Source organism: Microtus oregoni, unplaced genomic scaffold, assembly GCF_018167655.1.
Source record: "Microtus oregoni isolate MIOR12 unplaced genomic scaffold, Mior012 000015F_ref0000493, whole genome shotgun sequence".
NCBI lineage: Eukaryota > Metazoa > Chordata > Mammalia > Rodentia > Cricetidae > Microtus > Microtus oregoni.
This window is the reverse complement of record NW_024543074.1, coordinates 904,261-922,083: the sequence shown is the minus strand read 5'-3', so window position 1 is coordinate 922,083 and position 17,823 is coordinate 904,261. Positions and strand designations below refer to the sequence as shown.

At 42.1% G+C, this 17,823-nt stretch overlaps 1 protein-coding gene across 1 annotated transcript in view; it reads right to left on the bottom strand.

Moving 5' to 3' along the window:
- LOC121456136 (F-box/LRR-repeat protein 20-like) overlaps positions 1-17,823 on the bottom strand; it is a 71,596-nt gene that overhangs the window by 25,115 nt on the left and 28,658 nt on the right. Inside the window, 4 exon segments of the mRNA XM_041663988.1 lie at positions 257-325; positions 1,690-1,784; positions 3,877-3,951; positions 6,403-6,457. Of these exon segments, the coding sequence (XP_041519922.1) occupies positions 257-325; positions 1,690-1,784; positions 3,877-3,951; positions 6,403-6,457 (294 nt within the window).

The window sequence follows — 17,823 nt, the reverse complement described above, 5'->3', positions numbered from 1 at the left end:
AAAAAAAAAAAAAAAAAAAAAAAAGCTTCCTGTTTCACTTCTACTTTCAATAACTTCTTTTTAAGATTCTTCTTGGACTAGGGACACGGTGTAGAGGTACACTGCAAGGCCCTGGGTTCATCCCTAGCATCGTAAGTCCAACAAAAACTCATTCACAGTCAAGAAAACGAATCAATCAACGCCTACAGCCAGTCACAGCTAGAGTAGGACAGACTACGGACTATGTATGGTGCGCCCTCTGAAACTCAATACTTACGCGTCTGTTGTCTTTGTACACCCATTTAGATTCAGTACTTCAATATTCCTACAATTTTGGGCGAAAGTCCTTTATAGGGAAAGAAAAATTAAAGTTATAAATAAGATGAGCAAAACTCTAGATATAAAAAGGCATCACCACTGGCAATACTGGTTGTTGGCACCCATGATGCCATAATATGCAAAATACACACTTGGTTTTCACTCCTAGCTTCTAGGATAAAGGTCTTAAGCCCCTTGCAATTTCCTGAGTGACAGGTCAGAGAAGTAGCATTTGCTCTCATATTGGTTATTTATGTCTTTGTAATACACCTCCATAAAGCCACTGAAAACGGGACCAGAACTTCTGGGTGGCTGTGCGGAGAGGGTGGCGGGGCCCAGCTCCAGAACGACAGATGTTCCTGTGGTCCTGTCCCGTCTAAACCTTGCCCTGTGTAGCACTTCCTATGGCTACTCATTCATGCACTTTATAATGGAACCCAATCGAACCTGATGTTCCTCAATTATGGGACTCATTCTAGCAAACTAGCAAATCTGAGACGCGTCATAAACACCTGATTTGTACACAGTAATGTGCGTGCGACTTCCAACTGACATCTCCCACAGAGACTGACTACTGGGGCCGATCTAACTAGACAGTTAGTGTCCAGGTTGAATGAAAACATCCAGTATCTGCAAAATCAATGAATTGGATGCTGGGCAGAGGAAAAACAAACTATACATCTGTTGTGTGGGGTGTGAATAAGAAGAAAATTAATTTCCCACAACAAAACGCTCTTTAAGGGGCTGAAGAGATGGCTCAGAGGTTAAGAGCACTGATTGTTCTTCCAAAGGTCCTGAGTTCAATTCCCAGCAACCACATGGTGGCTCACAACCATCTGTAATGAGATCTGGTGCCCTCTTCAGGCCTGCAGGCAGACATGTAGACAGAACACTGTATACAAAATAAATAAATAAATCTAAAAAAAAAAAAAAAAGCTCTTTAAAGCTGTAAATGTTTCTTTTTTCAGTATTCTCAGAAGGGTCTCACTGCATAGCCCTGGTTGGCCTTGAACTTGCAATCCTTCTGCCTTAACCTCTTAATTTCTGGGATTAAAGGTTGATCTTTGAGTTAACAAAAGCCTAAAAAACGACTTACTTAAGCCCCCCCCAAAGAACTGTTTTAATGTAGAGAGCTTTTCTATTCTACCTGCTGTGTAGCACAGGCTCACTCAAACTCAGAGTCTCCTTCCCGAACATGCTAACTCTAGAGTACACTACTACACCTGGGTCCTCATTTCCTATCAGATATTTTGTTATAACCAATGTATATGCTTACATTTTTAACAGCTTAGAAACTTAAAAGCTACTTTAGCCTTTCTGAGTGAGATGGTGCTGTCTTCACTTCAATCTAAGAGGTTGAAAGTTATTTTTGAAACAGTTATATTTTCTTACCTTAATGCATTATCTCCTACTCCAAGACACCCACGAAGACTTAACTTTCGTAAAAAGCCTCCACATCGTTTTGAAATATTTTCTACTACCCGACCCTATAAAGAGACAGTTAAGCAAAAAGATGGCCTATGTTACTCTTTTGACAAGAACACATACTCTTTTTTTTTAAATGATTTATAAACAGAAATGGCTTGTAAGAAGTTTCTTCCTATGAAAATTTCAACTTATTATGAGAAAGTCTTTCTGATTAATCCTTCTACTCAAAACACCAGCATAGTCTAGTCTATATCCTTCCTTTGTTCAACTAGGACAGCCTGCACTCAAGGACCGGTGCCATCCAGTTCTTGCGGAGCTCTATATGCATGCATGTGGCCCACTTGGGGTAAATACAGACATGGAGGAGGAGCACCTTCCACACTTACTTCTCTGTCCTCCACAAGGACTCACCATAAAGCTTTGCACACAGCAAGAGCTCAGTGAGCAGGAACCATCTTGCTGAAATGATTCTGTGGGTCAGGTTTTTAAAGCATATATATCTATAAGATCAGAGAATTGTGGTGTAAATGCACCATAATGTTAGCAGGTTGTTTTATTCTTTTTAATTTTATGTGCATGGATTCTGGTTGCATGTATGCCTGTGCACTGCACGTATGCAGTGTATCACATGTGTGCAGTGCAGTGCCTGTGGAGGCCAGAAGAGGGAGACTGATTACCTGAACTGGGTTAAAGAGGGTTGTGAGCTATACCATGTGGATGCTGAGGGTCCTCTAGAGGAGCAGCCAGTGCTCTTATCTGATGAGCCCACTTGGGCATGGTCTCTTATACTATAAATGCAGCTGTAAAGCCTGCACTCACTCTCTTGCTTCTGGCTCTCACTTCTGGCTGCTAGACTCTGTTTCTGTTCCCTGTTGGTGCAGAGGACTGTTATCTAGGACAGTGATCTATAAGTCTCCCCTAAATAAATAACCCTTTATTATTCATAATTCTGAACTAGTGTGGGATTATTTTGTGACTTCCGCCATCAAGTCATCTTTTCAGCCCCACTGTTGTTAATTTTGAGACACATCTCCTGTAGTCAAGGCTGGTGTGTGTGTGATTACTGCGCAGCTGAGGATGAACTTGAACTGTGTGGTCTGTGCATATGTAAACAGGCCTTCATCTCTAACTGTTTCTTCATTCTATTTTTTGAAATAGGGCTTCTCCTGAACCTGGAGCTTCCACTATGGTACAGTGGCTAGCCAGCAAGCTCCTAGGATGCACCTGTCTTCGTCTCCCCTCCCCTCCCCTCAGTCTGGAGTTACAAGGTGTACCTCCACTCCTCACTTGTACATAGATGGTGGGGCTCTGAACCCAGGTCCTCATGCTTGCATGGCAAGGACTTTATCTACTGAGTCATCTCCCACCCTGACCTTGAACGTCTTTCAGCTCTTCTGGGCTCTGTCTCTAAGTGCTGGGATTATAGGCATGTGCTTGCCTGGATGCTGTTATACTTTTCTATTTAGAGTTAACAGGCCATACTAAAAATTAAATGAAAAAGTAAACCCACATGCATGAAAATCACCTCTCGTTAGTTAAAAACAATTTAATAATTCGAGTTTTAACCATTCTATATTTTCCATAGAAACTATTTCCACTTTTGTTCCCCTAAGAATCAAAATACACATGAAGAATAAACACAAGTATCATCCAGCAAGTTTAAGCCTCCTGACTGCATAAAATTAATATAAAATAACTTGCTTTACATGAGCAAACACAAAAACTACAAAATAAAACCTGGTGGTCTCAGTTCAGGACTAAAATTATTAAAGAACTTAGCATTTTATCAAGGAAATAAGAAGAAAATTAGGGGCAGAAAAACGAGTCAGTGGGAAAAGTGTGGCCCATCATGCACGAGGCCCTGGGTTCGAATCCTTGTACTCTCTTCCCAAACAAGCTGTTGCATGTTTGGAGCCACAGGCTCACTGTGCAGCCAGAATGGCCGCCGACCCATCCTGATCCGCCTGACTGCTGAAACTTAAGCCAGTGTCACCATGTCCACTTCAGAAAATCCGGAGGACACTGGAGGCTTTCGTGAAGTTCAGCTGTACCAAAAATAATTTCTTCAGTGAAAAAAAAAGATTAATATGTCTAGGATTAATACTGTAACTACTAATGAAATAAATGGGGCCACACACCACGTAATTATACCTCAATATCCCTCTGGAAATCAAACAGGTCAATTCGCTGCCAGTTGCTTCCGTCCAGAGCCAGGACATTCCAGGCCTAATTTGAATAAAAAGAGAAAGAATGAGCAGAGGTCGAAATGAAAACAGAAACTGGCAATGTTTAAATTCACACTTCAACTAACAAGTAATGAGACTGACCAAAACCTCCCTCAGTCCCCCGAATAACATCTGTGAGCACTTGCAGCACGGTGGTGCGGTGCTGGGGTAGTGGCGGTGAGCCTGGGACACAGTCTTTCTCTCTAATTGTCTTTTCCTTATCATCAATGTTCTCACGCAGGTATGCTTTATAATTAATCAATATCCTGTCCGACCTGACTCAGCGACAGCTTTGTTTTATTGCTTGTCATGCTGGGGACCCATAACCCCGGGCCTTGTACATGCTAGGCGAGCATCTACCACCGAGCTGCACCCTGCTTCGGCCTCCTCAGCCCTAGGATGCCAGGCCCTGGACTCAGGTAATGTTAATACTGAAAACTGTTTAGTCATCTCATATACTAGAGGCAGCAAGAACATTTGTTAATCTTTTCAGCACTCAGGATTGGGTGAGAAATGATTTCAGTAAGAGATAATTTGTTGTGGATCACTTGGTATTTTAAAGACTTTAAAAGCTTCCCCTAATTAAATAACAAAAGCCAGGTACTGTTCAGAACAATAAATGTACAGTCTATTGTGTGTGTGTGTCTGAGACAAGGTCTCACTATGCAGCCCAGGGGTGTCCTCCAACCCAAGATACTCAAGTACCAGGGTTAAAGGTATGAGCCACTATAGCCAGCTATAACTCTAAAGTATCCTTCCTTTCTATTTATTTATTTATTATTTTTTTTGAGACTGGGTTTCTCTGTATAACTCTGGGCGTCCTGGAACTCACACTCTGTAAACCAGGCTAGCCTTGAATTCAGAGAGACCCATCTGTCTCTGCCTCTCAAATGCTAGGATTAAAGACATGTGGCACCACCACCCAGCTTTAGAATATTCTTTATTATGACAAATTTAAGAAGCAATTTAATGTAGGTTATATTTACAGCCATTTTTCTGAGAAACAATTTTTTTTTTTTTTTTGATACCAGGTCTCACTGTATAGCCCTGGGTGACCTTGAACTCTGCCTCCCAAGTGTTGTGGTTAAGGCTACCATGTCTCACTTTTGTTTAAAATTTTCAAAATCTAATTCTAGATATTCTGAGAAACCAAGGGTAACCACTATAAGGTCAATAGAAACATGTTAGGGCGTGGCGGTAAGCAAGAAGCTATTCTAAAACTAGGTCAGGTTCTCACGTGGCCAACGTCACTTCTCTCTTTGTGGCTACACATTTTTCCAGTGGTTTGTTTGTTTTGTTTTGTTCTTTCTTTTAAATAGCTAGCTACAAAAGAAACAAATAAAACTCTTAAAAACCACATGTTTAAGAGATTCTTGAACTAAATATATCTCTGATTGTGTGCTAGTCCTTGCCAGGTTCTTCAGGGAGCAGGAAGCATGCAGAACTCAGCCTAAAATTAGGAGTGACAGGTTCCTCCCTAGAGTCTGCATTAAAAAACAAAACAAAACAGAAAACCCTCAAAGTGTTGGCAGCATGGCTCAGGGTTAGGCCTGGCCCAGTGTATGCCAGGCACTGGACGCTCCCCAGCACTGCAAGAGCAGACACCTTCCCCCAGTACAATCCCTAACTCCCGAGAACAACAGACACCAATGCACCAGCCGTCCGGACTTAATGACATTTGGCGCAGTTCCCTTCTTTCCTTAAAAGAAAACCACAGTTAAAACTCTCTTGTGAGCACCCTGGATGATGACTTCAGCTCACATGGAGTCAGGAAGAGAAATTGCTCACTTGTAAGAACAATGCTTGCACTTGCAGACCGCACAGCATAAAGCAGCACAACACCGCTGATGATTTCCAAAATGGTATGCAAACAAGATTTGCTATCAGGATGGAGAAATTGGTTTAAATCACCATAAAGGGGAAATTTCCACACTAAGGTTTGATTTCCGTATACAGTGGCAGCAGGAGTTACACTGGTGGTTGAAGAAGACACCTGTGCCCACCTAACACAGAAACAATATTTTATGGGATCTTCAAGAATGCTGGTCTACTACTCTGCAGCTTTTGCCTCCTTTCCTGTCATGTTTGGAAGAAAGACTATGTGGAGATAACAAGAATTAGATGTTCAAGAGTCTAATATAGACGTATGCATGTCTATGTGCCATTGTAAAAAGAACTATAAAAACAGGAAATTACAATTTTGCTACATTTTGTTGAATCAAGCTTTGTTACCATTAGCTGAGTCAATGCTTTCAATGTTTATAATATATAAATGTTAGGAATAATACATAAAACAGAACCCATCATAGAACCATATGGGACAGATGGCGTACTTGGAGTAAAATAGTATCTTCTGTAGAATATACAAATAACACCTAAAATACCAGTCAGCTCTAGAAGCTATCAGCCTCGGAGCCAGGAAAAGCCCCTCTAACCGTGCCAGTCATCTTACCCTGGAGACCTGAGCACAGCGACACAAGGTAACAACATCCAGGAAAGAAAAAATCCTAAGAAGAAAAGAGAGGCAACAAACTATCAGTTCTCTCCCTCTTACACTCTGTCTCACACATTCTTTCCTGCCCACCCCCCCGTGTTGATCAGGAGGACCTTGAACTCCTGATCCTCTTGCCACAGCCTCTGGAGGGCTAGGCTTACAGGTGTGCAAACACCTTATCTATGGTTTTTTTTTTTTAAAGTTTTAGTGTTTAAAAACTTTAATAGGTTTCATTATAATTTATGTATATCATTGTACACTGCTTTAGTCATCCCTCTAGTATACTCTTTTGTCTCCGCCCACACCTCTTTCCATGCCCAAACAGCTAGGCAGTGGTGGCACCTGCACCAGCACTCAGGACGGGGATGCAGAGGCAGGCAGAGTTCAAGGCCAACCTGGTTTACAGAGCTAGCTCCAAGGATGGCCAGGGCTGTTATAGAGAAACCCTGTCTTGAAAAAACATGGAGAAATTTCTCATGGATTTAGCCTGTAATGATAACACCCAATTTCATACACACATGAACACCTCCATCGGCTAGAAGCAGTTCTTTTATTATTATTTTTAAATATTTATTTATGTATTATGTATACAGTATTTTATCTACATGTATTCCTGCAGGCCAGAAGAGGGCACCAGACCTTATTACAGATGGTTGTGAGCCACCATGTGGTTGCTGGGAATTGAACTCAGGACCTTTGGAAGAGCAGGCAATGTTCTTAACCACTGAGCCATCTCTCCAGCCCAGAAGCAGTTCTTTTAAACAAATAAAATAACTGCCCACAATGAAAGACATAGCAGTTGAGGGCCAGCCTCTGACCTAATTATACAAAGTGTATAGTTCAAGAGCATTAAGCACTGGCCCTTACTATGTAATCTCTACCACTTTATCTTGTCAAAAGAGAAACTTTTTATTAGACAGTAATTCCCCATTATCTATCTCCCTTGCAGCTTTTGGCAACCACCATTGTACTTTCTCTCTGGGCAAAGTACTTGCTATTATTTCCTTTGTAAGGTTAAATACTAGTTCATTATCTATAAATACTGTATTCTATACATTCATTCACAGATACTAGTGTTACTTTCCCAACTGTTACTATGAATTCTGTTCCCAAGGACACAAATACCCATTTGAGGCCCTGATTTCAAATGTTTCAGATATATACCCAAGAGCCGAATTCTATCAGCTGTACCATTTTAAACACCTATACCAGTACAAAAATGGTCCAACTGCCTATCTTTGTTAATGTTCATTACTTCTTGTTTTTTAGCAGCTACACTAAAGGCTATGAAATAAGAACTGGTATCTCTCTGAGCCTTGTGGTGGGTGTTTGGAGACAGAATCTCACTCTGTAGACCAGGCTGGCCTCAAACTCAGGACACTTTTCGTGCCTTGGTTCCCAGGTACTTCATTTGAGTCACCACGCCACGATGTGCTTGGCCATTTGCTTATTTTGAGGGCTTTGTGGCCGCACTGTGAAGTTCTTTGTGCACTCAAGACTACACTTTTTCTACATGTAAGTGGTTTCTTCCGTTCTTAGGCTTGCCTTATTGCTGCAAAATGTGCAAGTTTTATATTATGATGCAGAACAAGTCACAGTTTTCTTTCACTTCCTGAGTGTGTGGTTTTATACTCAAGAAATCATTGTCAGGTATTATGTTACAAAGTCTTCCCCCTATGTTTTATTCTAAAACTTTTTTTTTTAATATTTTATGGTTTATTTAACTTTATTTTATGTGCATTGGTGTGAAGGTGTCAGATCCCCTGCAATTGGATCTTCAGACAGGTGTGAACTGCCATGTGGGTGCTGGGAATTGAACCCGGGTCCTCTGGAAGAGCAGTCAGTGCTCTTAACCACTGAGCCATCTCTCCAGCCCCTAAAACTTGTATAATTTTAGCTCATGCTTTGGTTTTTGGGGAGGCTCTATTTGAGGTCGACACTGTATATGGTATATGGTAAGAGTCCAGCTTCATTTTGGGGGTGTGCTGCTGGGTACCAGCACAGGGTGTTGAACATGCGTCTCATGAGTTACCACTGAACCACATTCATATTCTCCAGTTCAACGTCACCTGTTGAATGTGAGTCATGTTTTCCCAACATCACTGAATTCCCTACAAGGTGCCTCTGTCACAAGTCATTGAAGGCAGTGCGTGTGTGTGTGTGTGTGTGTGTGTGTGTGTGTGTGTGCTGGAAGTCTGTTTCTGACTACTTTCCCACTGGGCTTTATGTCTTCTTCTTTTTTGTTTTTTTGTTTTGTTTTTCGAGACAGGGTTTCTCTGTAGCTTTGGAGCCTGTCCCGGAACTAGCTCTTGTAGACCAGGCTGGCCTCGAACTCAGAGATCCGCCTGCCTCTGCTTCCCGAGTGAGTACTGGGATTAAAGGCGTGCGCCACCACTGCCCTGCTATGTCTTCTTTCAGTATCACACAATTTAAGTATTTTCGGTTCTGATGCCATCATTCCTTTCTTGTTCTTGCTTCTGTAGGGCAGGACTTCACTATATAGCTGACCCTTCCACCTCATCTTCCAGAATGCTGAATTACCAGGACGCACCATGCCCCCCAGCTGCAGAAAGTGGTTTGGATGATTCAGATAGTTACATGGTGTCAAAAAGAAAAAAGGAAAACTAACAATAGCACTGAATTGTTACAAGAAATTTCCCTTATCTGAAGGCTCTGCTGTGTTAGTCCACAGTCCTCTTCACAATTTGAGACAGGGTCTCAGGATGCCATAAACTCACCCTGGATCCCTAGCAGGCTTGAATTTGTGATTTTTCCTACCTTAGTCTTCCAAGTGATTGGGCTCACATACCTGAACTACCAGGATCATCTTAGATTTCTGACACCTTTTTATTTGTTCCACATAAGAGACTGATAACTGAAGGCTGGGCAGTGGTGGCGCACACCTTTAATCCCAGCACTCGGGAGGCAGAGGCAGGCAGATTTCTGAGAGTTTGAAGCCAGCTTGGTCTACAAAGCTAGTTCCAGGGCAGGCTCCAAAGCTACAGAGAAATCCTGTCTCAAAAAAGAGACTGATAACTGAGTTAGAAGGATAGGAACAAGAGGGTGAGTAAACATAGCTACTCTATATCCTGAAGTGTCAGCAGAATACCCGAACAAAAGCCCAGAAAAGAACTTTGATGAGGGCTGGAGAGATTAAGAGCATTGCCTGCTCTTCCAAAGGTCCTGAGTTCAATTCCCCGCAACCACATGGTGGCTCACAACCATCTGTAATGAGGTCTGGTGCCCTCTTCTGGCCTGCAGACATACACACAGACAGAATATTGTATATATAATAAATAAATAAATAAATATTTCTTTTAAAAAAAAAAGAACTTTGATGAGACAATACAATGAAAACTAGGGTCTGGGTAGCAGCTTGGTAAAGTGATTGTCTTGCATGCTCAGGGACCTGAGTTTGATCTCCAGAAGCACATACACACCCTTTCCCACTAGCCCCTAGAGAGAGAGGAGGATAAAGAACACAAAGTGTAAAAAGCAGCAGCAGGAGCTGAAGAGAGGGCTCAGCGGTTGAGAGCACAGGCTGCTCTTCCACAGGTCCTGGGTTCAATTCCCAGCACCCACATGGTGGCTCACGACATGTACAACAGGATATGATGCCTTCTTCCAGCATGCAGGTGCACATGCAGAGCACTCATTCATAAAATTAAATAAAGTTTTACAAAGAAAAAAGCAGCAGCAAGCAGGCTGGCCTCAAACTAATGGGTAACTCTCCTGCCTCTGTCTCCTGACTGCTGGAATTACGGGTGCACACCTGGCTATCTCATGTGTTTGATGTCATTTTCCTGAGACACGGTTTCACTATGTAGCCCTGGCTGATCTCCAACTCACACAGGTCTGACTACCTTCGAGCCAAGTGCTCCAACTCCAGCTCACATGTTTCCTTTCATATTTATTTCATTTTCTGAGTACGATTGTTTGACCCAAATACATGTACAACCTATATGCCTGGTTCCTATGGGCATTAGAAGAAGGCATGCTATCCTCTGGAACTGATGTATGGGTAGCTGGGAGCCACCACATGGGTGCTGGGAATCAAACCTGGATCAACTGATAAGCCGTGTTGTTGGCTCACCTCCTGTGGTTTCGTGTCTTTGTTAGGAGGAAGGGAGGCCAAGACAGGGTCTTTCCAAGTAGCCCTGGTTGTCTGAGTACTCTCACTCTGTGGACCGGGTTGGTCTTAAAATCCCAGTCTTTGCCTCCTGTGTTGGGGTTAAATGTGTGTGCCACCATGCCCAGCTTTCTCATGCTTTGGAAATGATTCTCTTGTCATGTATCTGGAGAGGTGACACCTGCCATCTGATCACTTGTTAACTAGATACTCTCAGCACCATTATTTTAGTCACAATGGCATTCAGTCAGTGTGTGAGCCTGACTCAGTTTACACCTTACAAAGTATATTCAGTTCTCCTATACACAAAGTATATTCAGTTCTCCAGCGTACGCTTGTGTCAGACCTCCCTCACTGCCCAGTGTGAGATCACAGGTGTGCAACACCATGCCCGGCAGCTCACCCTATTTTTGTACTTTCTCAAGGAAAAAAAAAAACCTAACAATCATAATTTCACAGCGGTTACTTGGCTGTGTTGATGCTTAGACCATTGGTGAGGTGGGGTGCAGCATGGGGGAAATATGTAGCCAGGAAGCACAGAGAAAGGCAGGAAGTGGCCAGGAACCCAATATTCCCCCCTCAAGGACACACCCTGAAAAATCTAAAGTCCTTCCACTGGGATCCTACCACCTAACAGAGTCAAGGACAAAGGACCAAGTCTTCACCACATGGGTCTTTGAAAAATATTCAAGATCCAAACTACACCACTGATTATAACTTTACTAACTATATTATTATGTTGAACTGCCTGGAGAAGATCTATTGCTCTAAGTTAAAGCAGGAGGGACTGAGAGATGGCTCACAGGTTAAGAGCACTTGTTCTTGCAGAGAACCTGGGTTCAACTCCCAGCATCCACATGGTGGCTCACAACCATATATAATTCCAATTTCCGGGGATTCGACGAGGACACCAGACATGCCAATGGTGCACATACAAACATAAAGACAAAACACACATTAAAAAAAAAATAGCATAGGGGCTGGAGAGATGGCTCAGTGGTTAAGAGCATTGCCTGCTCTTCCAAAGGTCCTGAGTTCAATTCCTGGCAACCACATGGTGGCTCACAACCATCTGTAAAGAGGTCTGGTGCCCTCTTCCGGCCTGCAGACATACACGCAGACAGAATATTGTATACATGATAAATAAATAAATAAAATATTTAAAAAAAATAGCATAAAACAAAAGCACTGGTTTGAGTCTCAGCACCCACATGACAACTCACAACTACTTGTAACTCCAGTCCCAGAAGATTTTATGTCCTCTTCTGGCCTCTATAGTCACTGTGCACATGTGGTATGCAGACAAAACACCTAGGCACATAAAGTAAAAATAATGTGCTGTAGGAGTACTAATGACATGTCTTTTTGACCATATTGGGCCATCCATTAGCAATGCCATTTTCTATTCCAAAGCCATCACAACTAAGTTCTGTGGTAAAGGAATGCGTAAGTGGTAAACGGGTGTTATATCGACAGGCCCACTGTAATGATGATCACAAAGCACACAATGAACAGATACAAAGGCTACAGAAAAAGCAGCGCTCCCATGCCCTTTCTAGGAGCTCCCTTCTCAGACTGATCTTGTGTTCAATTATCAGGAAGCTCCTGGGGTATTTTTTTTCTTCCTTGAGGAAATGCAAAAGTAGGACGAGCCACCGGGTATGGTGCTGCACACCTGTGATCTCAGCACTGGACAGGTAAGTGGATCTCTGAGTATGAGGCCAGCCTGATCTACATAGTTGAGTTCCAGGATGGCCAGAGCTATACAGTGGGAACATATCTCAAACAAAAAAGGTAGGATACTGTTTTACTGAGGTAAAGGCACAGTTATTAGAATTCTTATTTTTCAATAAAAATAATAAATCTTGTTCACTTGAAACACAGAAAATTATCTCTGATCCACAATTAGAACAAAGACTATTTTCACTATTCTCACAATGTTTGTAACTCCAGTTTTAGGGGACCCTATGCCCTTTTCTAGTTTCTTCAGGCACCAGTCATGTACACGGTATACACGTGCATGTAAAAACCAAACCAAACTAAAACAAAACAAAACAAAAAACCACCCAAATTTTAAAAAAAAAAAATCAAGAGGCAGAGGCAGATGGACTCAAGAAGTTTGTTTTTGGGACAGGATCTCTCTACACAGTCGTAGCTGTCCTGATGACTTCAAACTCACAGAGATCCACCTGCTTCTGACTCCCAAGTGCTGGATTAAAGGTGTATAAAACCAACTCTGAGTTTGAGGCCATCTTGGTCTAGGCCAATCATATCCCAAAAAACAAAACAAATCAAACAAGCAAAGCAAAAGACTATTTATACGCTATGAACTCACAAGAAATACAGTCAAAGTTTTAATCTCTATTCTAAAACCCATGTAGAAATGTACTGTCAGCCGGGCGGTCGTGGCACACGCCTTTAATCCCAGCACTCGGGAGGCAGAAGCAGGCGGATCTCTGTGAGTTCGAGACCAGCCTGGTCTACAAGAGCTAGTTTCAGGACAGGCTCCAAAACCACAGTGAAACCCTGTCTCAAAAAACCACCAAAAAAAAAAAAAGAAAAAAGAAAAAAGAAAGAAAGAAATGTACTGTCAATGACAGCTATAAGAGTTTAGACCTTAAGCCTGGTAAAATTTTTCTCAAACACCAAACAACAGAAAGTATATTGGAACACTCTTTTTTGTTTTGTTTTGTTTTGTTTTTTTTGTTTTTCGAGACAGGGTTTCTCTGTAGCTTATATTGGAACTTTTGAGAGGTAGTTAGCTTATGAGGAAGAACGATAGTGCTTTTATCAGGGTTAAGGTCCTTATAAAAGAGTGAACCACTGGGCAGTGGTGGTGCACACCTTAAATCCCAGCACCGGGGAAACAGAGGGAGGTGAATCTGTGAGTTCAATGCCAGTCTGGTCTACAGAGTGAGTTCCAGGATAGCCAAGGATACACAAGAGAAACCTTGTTTGGGAGGGAAAAAAAAAGGATAGCCCCTCTTCCGTCTGACTGTTACAATCTACCCAAGAAGACCATCCCCAGTGGCCCCTCTTCTGACTGTTACAATCTACCCAAGAAGATCATCCCCAGTGGCCCCTCTTCTGTCTGACTGTTACAATCTACCCAAGAAGATCATCCCCAGTGGCCTCTCTTCTGTCTGACTGTTACAATGTACCGAGAAGATCACCTCCAGTGACCCCTCTTCTGTTACAATGTACTGAGAAGGTCATCTCCAGCTGCCCCTCTTCTGTCTGACTGTTCCAATCTAGGGAGAAGATCACCACCAGGGCCCCTTCTTCTCTCTATATAAAGCAACACCTTGATCTTGGACTTTCTGGTCTCTGAAACTCTTGAAAAACCAACCTCTGGTCATTATACATTTTATCTAGGCCCAGACACTGTCATACCAGCACACGTCTTTGTGCTATCTGAAGTCTATCAAGAGCCTGCTGAGGGAAATCACACTTGGGGAACCCTAACTGAAGGAAACTCAGGCTCCTTCACCGGGCTCCATTCTGCAGTGACTGCTTTCAGGATTAGGCTAACTGGCTAAGATCCGAGAAAAGACTTTACTAGGGATCAATATTAATATACCACTGTACCCAGAGTGAACAAGCAAAGACAGTAATCCAGTATTTGCTGGCAACCATTATGTACCTGTAAGGAAAAGCAGCTTTGGAGCCAGAATGAGGCTGGTTACCACAGAACACAGGAAGAAATTTGCTTAAAACCTCATAGATCCCTAAACCAATCAACCTGATAGCCTGGTTTATTTCTGTGTATTACTTTATATGAGATAATCACACTGTTTGGCTGGAGCTGGAAGTGTTAATTATTGGCAGTTGAAAACAGTTTTAGGTCACATGAACTATCTGAAACTTGCATGTTGTAGATGTTAGTGTTGTCTTAACTGCTGTACAGGATGCTACAAGCTGTCATAAAAATCTGTGATTAAATCTGCTTACAGAACATTATCTGGTGTCTAAGGAGATTTCAATTTGTGAAAAGCTAAGAAAAGCTTTACCTTTAAGCAGTGGTAAGGGCCCTGGCAAATAGGTCTGATGATTTGACCTCAATGCCCAGGATTCACACGGAGAATGGAACGAACCAATTCCCAATTTAGTCCTTTGACATCCACACATGTGGCACAGTTATCTGAAAAGTCTCACTATCTTCCAGACATTCCCAGGTACTACTTACTCCCCCAGCCTCAGAAAATTACTACTCTGTGCTCTGCCTCCATGGAAATTACCTACTATATGGGACTAGAGTAATAAGGTCTTTTGTGTCTGACTTTTTCAAGACAGGGTTTCTCTGTGTAGCTTTGGAGCCTGTCCTGAAACGTAAGTCTGTAAACCAGGCTGGCCTTGAACTCACAGAGATCCACCTATTTCTGCCCTCAAGTGCTGGCCTTAAAGGTGTGTTCCACCACCACCTGGCCCAGACTTCTTTCAATTAGCATGTTTTAAAACGTACACAGAGGTCATAGAGCATTTTATCTCTACAATGTTACTCTAATAGAATAATTAACAATACTTCATTCTTTAAGTTAAAGTAACAGGGATTTGGAGAGATGGCTTAGTGGTTAAGAGCATTGACTGCTCTTTCAAAGGACCTGGGTTCAATTCACAGCATCCACATGGCAGCTCACAATGGTCTGTAATTCTAGTTTCAAGGGATCCTACACCCATGGCAAAATATCAATGCACAGGGGCTGGAGAGATGGCTCAGTGGTTAAGAGCATTGCCTGCTCTTCCAAAGGTCCTGAGTTCAATTCCCAGCAACCACATGGTGGCTCACAACCATCTGTAATGAGGTCTGGTGCCCTCTTCTGGCCTGCAGACACACACACAGACAGAATATTGTATACACAATAAATAAATAAATATTAAAAAAAAATTAAAAAAAAATCAATGCACATATAAAATAAAAATAAATAAATTTTAAAAAGTTAAAGTAACAGTCCAGTCTGTTTACTCTTCAGTTTAAAAAAACTGGGCTATTTATACTTTTTGACTATTATTAGTAATACTGCTATAATCATTCCAACTGTTTTTGGGTTTTTTTGTTTGTTTTGTTTTTTTTTTCTTTTTCTTTTTTTTTTTATTTTTTCGAGACAGGGTTTCTCCGTAGCTTTTGGTTCCTGTCCTGGAACTAGCTCTTGTAGACCAGGCTGGCCTAGAACTCACAGAGATCCGCCTGCCTCTGCCTCCCGAGTGCTGGGATTAAAGGCATGCGCCACCACCGCCCGGCTCAATTGTTTTATTATATTTAATTTATTTGATGGGTAGAGGGTACCAAGGATCAAGCACAGGTCTTCAGGCTTGGAGGTGAATGCCTTTAGTCATTCTATAACTATAAAAGTGGGAATGTTGATGATATGAAATTTCTAAATTTAGCTTTTTGAGAACTGCCAAGTGTTTTTTCCGTATACTAGTTGTTTTTGTTTTGATTTTTGAGACAGGCAGAGGCAGGAGGATCTCTGTGAGTTCAAGGCCAGCCTGGTTTACTGAGTGAGTTTCAGGATAGTCAGAGTTGTTACACAGAGAAATCCTGTCTTGAGAAGAGCAAAATGATGATGATGAAAAACACAGTAAAATTATAATTGACATGCTTTCCATAACATAGCAAAGTAGACAATTTATGAAACAACTCAAGTTATCAAGACCTATGATAAGCTAAGTATTGTGGCTTAGTCTATAATCTCAGCACTTGGGAGACTTAAGGAAAGGAGGTTGAGCTAAAGAGTCAGATCCTATTATCAATAAAACAAAAGCAGGCTGGCATCGGCCTATAATCCCAGAACTTGGGAGGTGGGTGATTGATGGAGGAAGGTCATTGGTTAAAAAATAAAGAAACTGCTTGGCCCTCATAGGTTAAAACATAGGTGGGTGGAGTAAACAGAACAGAATGCTGGGAGGAAGAGGAAGTGAGCTCAGAGGCCATGCTCCCCTCTCCCAGGCAGACGCAATGAAGCTACAACCCAGGATGGACGTAGGCTAGAATCTTCCCGGTAAGCACACCTTGGGGTGCTACACACATTATTAGAAATGGGCTAGTCCAGGTGCGAGAGTCAGCAGAGAAGAGGCTAGATATAATGGGCCAAGCAGTGTTTAAAAGAATACAATTTGTGTGTTGTTATTTCGGGCCTAAGCTAGTCAGGCGAACAGGAGCTGGCAGGAACGCGGCCCGCAGCTCCCACAACAGGAGATAGAGGGGAAAGCTTGCACAAGGAGACCCTTTCTCAAAACCAGCACAAACCAACAGAAGAAACCAAAAAAAAACCATTCCCTATGATAAAATATACATAAAAAACAAACTCATTTAAAAACTACTGCAGTAGGGTATGGTATTGCTTGACTTTTTTATCTCAGTACTCAGGAAGAGGAGTCAGGTGATCTGTGAGTTTTGAGGCCAGCCTGGTCTACACAGTGTATTCTAGGACAGTAAGGGAGACCCTGTCTCAAAAACAACAAACAAATAAAAAAATTCAAAAGCAAATCACCTCCATAAGGATATAATGAAGACAAATAGACCAGGGCCATAGCTCACTGCAGAGTGTTTGCCAAGCATTTTTAGAGCCTCGGGTTTGAGTCTTAGTACTGAGCAAGAAAGGAAACAGACAGCAGAGATTCTGATCTTCTTGTTTGTTTGTATACTTCTGGCTGGCTTGGAACTTGCTATGGACCTGAGCTTACCCCCAACTGAGGCATGTTCTGAAGTGGAACTGTATTTTCTTATCTTACGAGCCAGCTGTCCTCCATTCCTTCCTTTCTTTATGAAGATAACAGAAGCTGAGCTCACAAGATAGTTTACTACCTTTTGGCCTTAAATCTTCCACACAAAAAAATAAATAGACTACTGAGGTCAGGAAAAAAAAGCCTCTCATGCTCTGACTGATGAAGTGGAACATCAAAGGCTTCTAGCCTTTTTTTTTTTTAAATATTTATTTATTTATTTTGTATACAATATTCTGTCTGTATGTATGCCTGCAGGCCAGAAGAGGGCACCAGACCTCATTACAGAGCCACCATGTGGTTGCTGGGAATTGAACTCAGGACCTTTGAAAGAGCAGGCAGTGCTCTTAACCTCTGAGCCATCTCTCCAGCCCCGGCTTCTAGCCTTTTTAAACCTTTTATTTAGTATGAGTGGTGGGGAGACAGGACACTACCGGTGTGTGTGTTTGTGTAGAGGTCAGAGAACAGCTTGGTAATCCATTCTCTCTCTCTACTTTCCATGGGATCTGGAGCTCAAACGGTCAGCA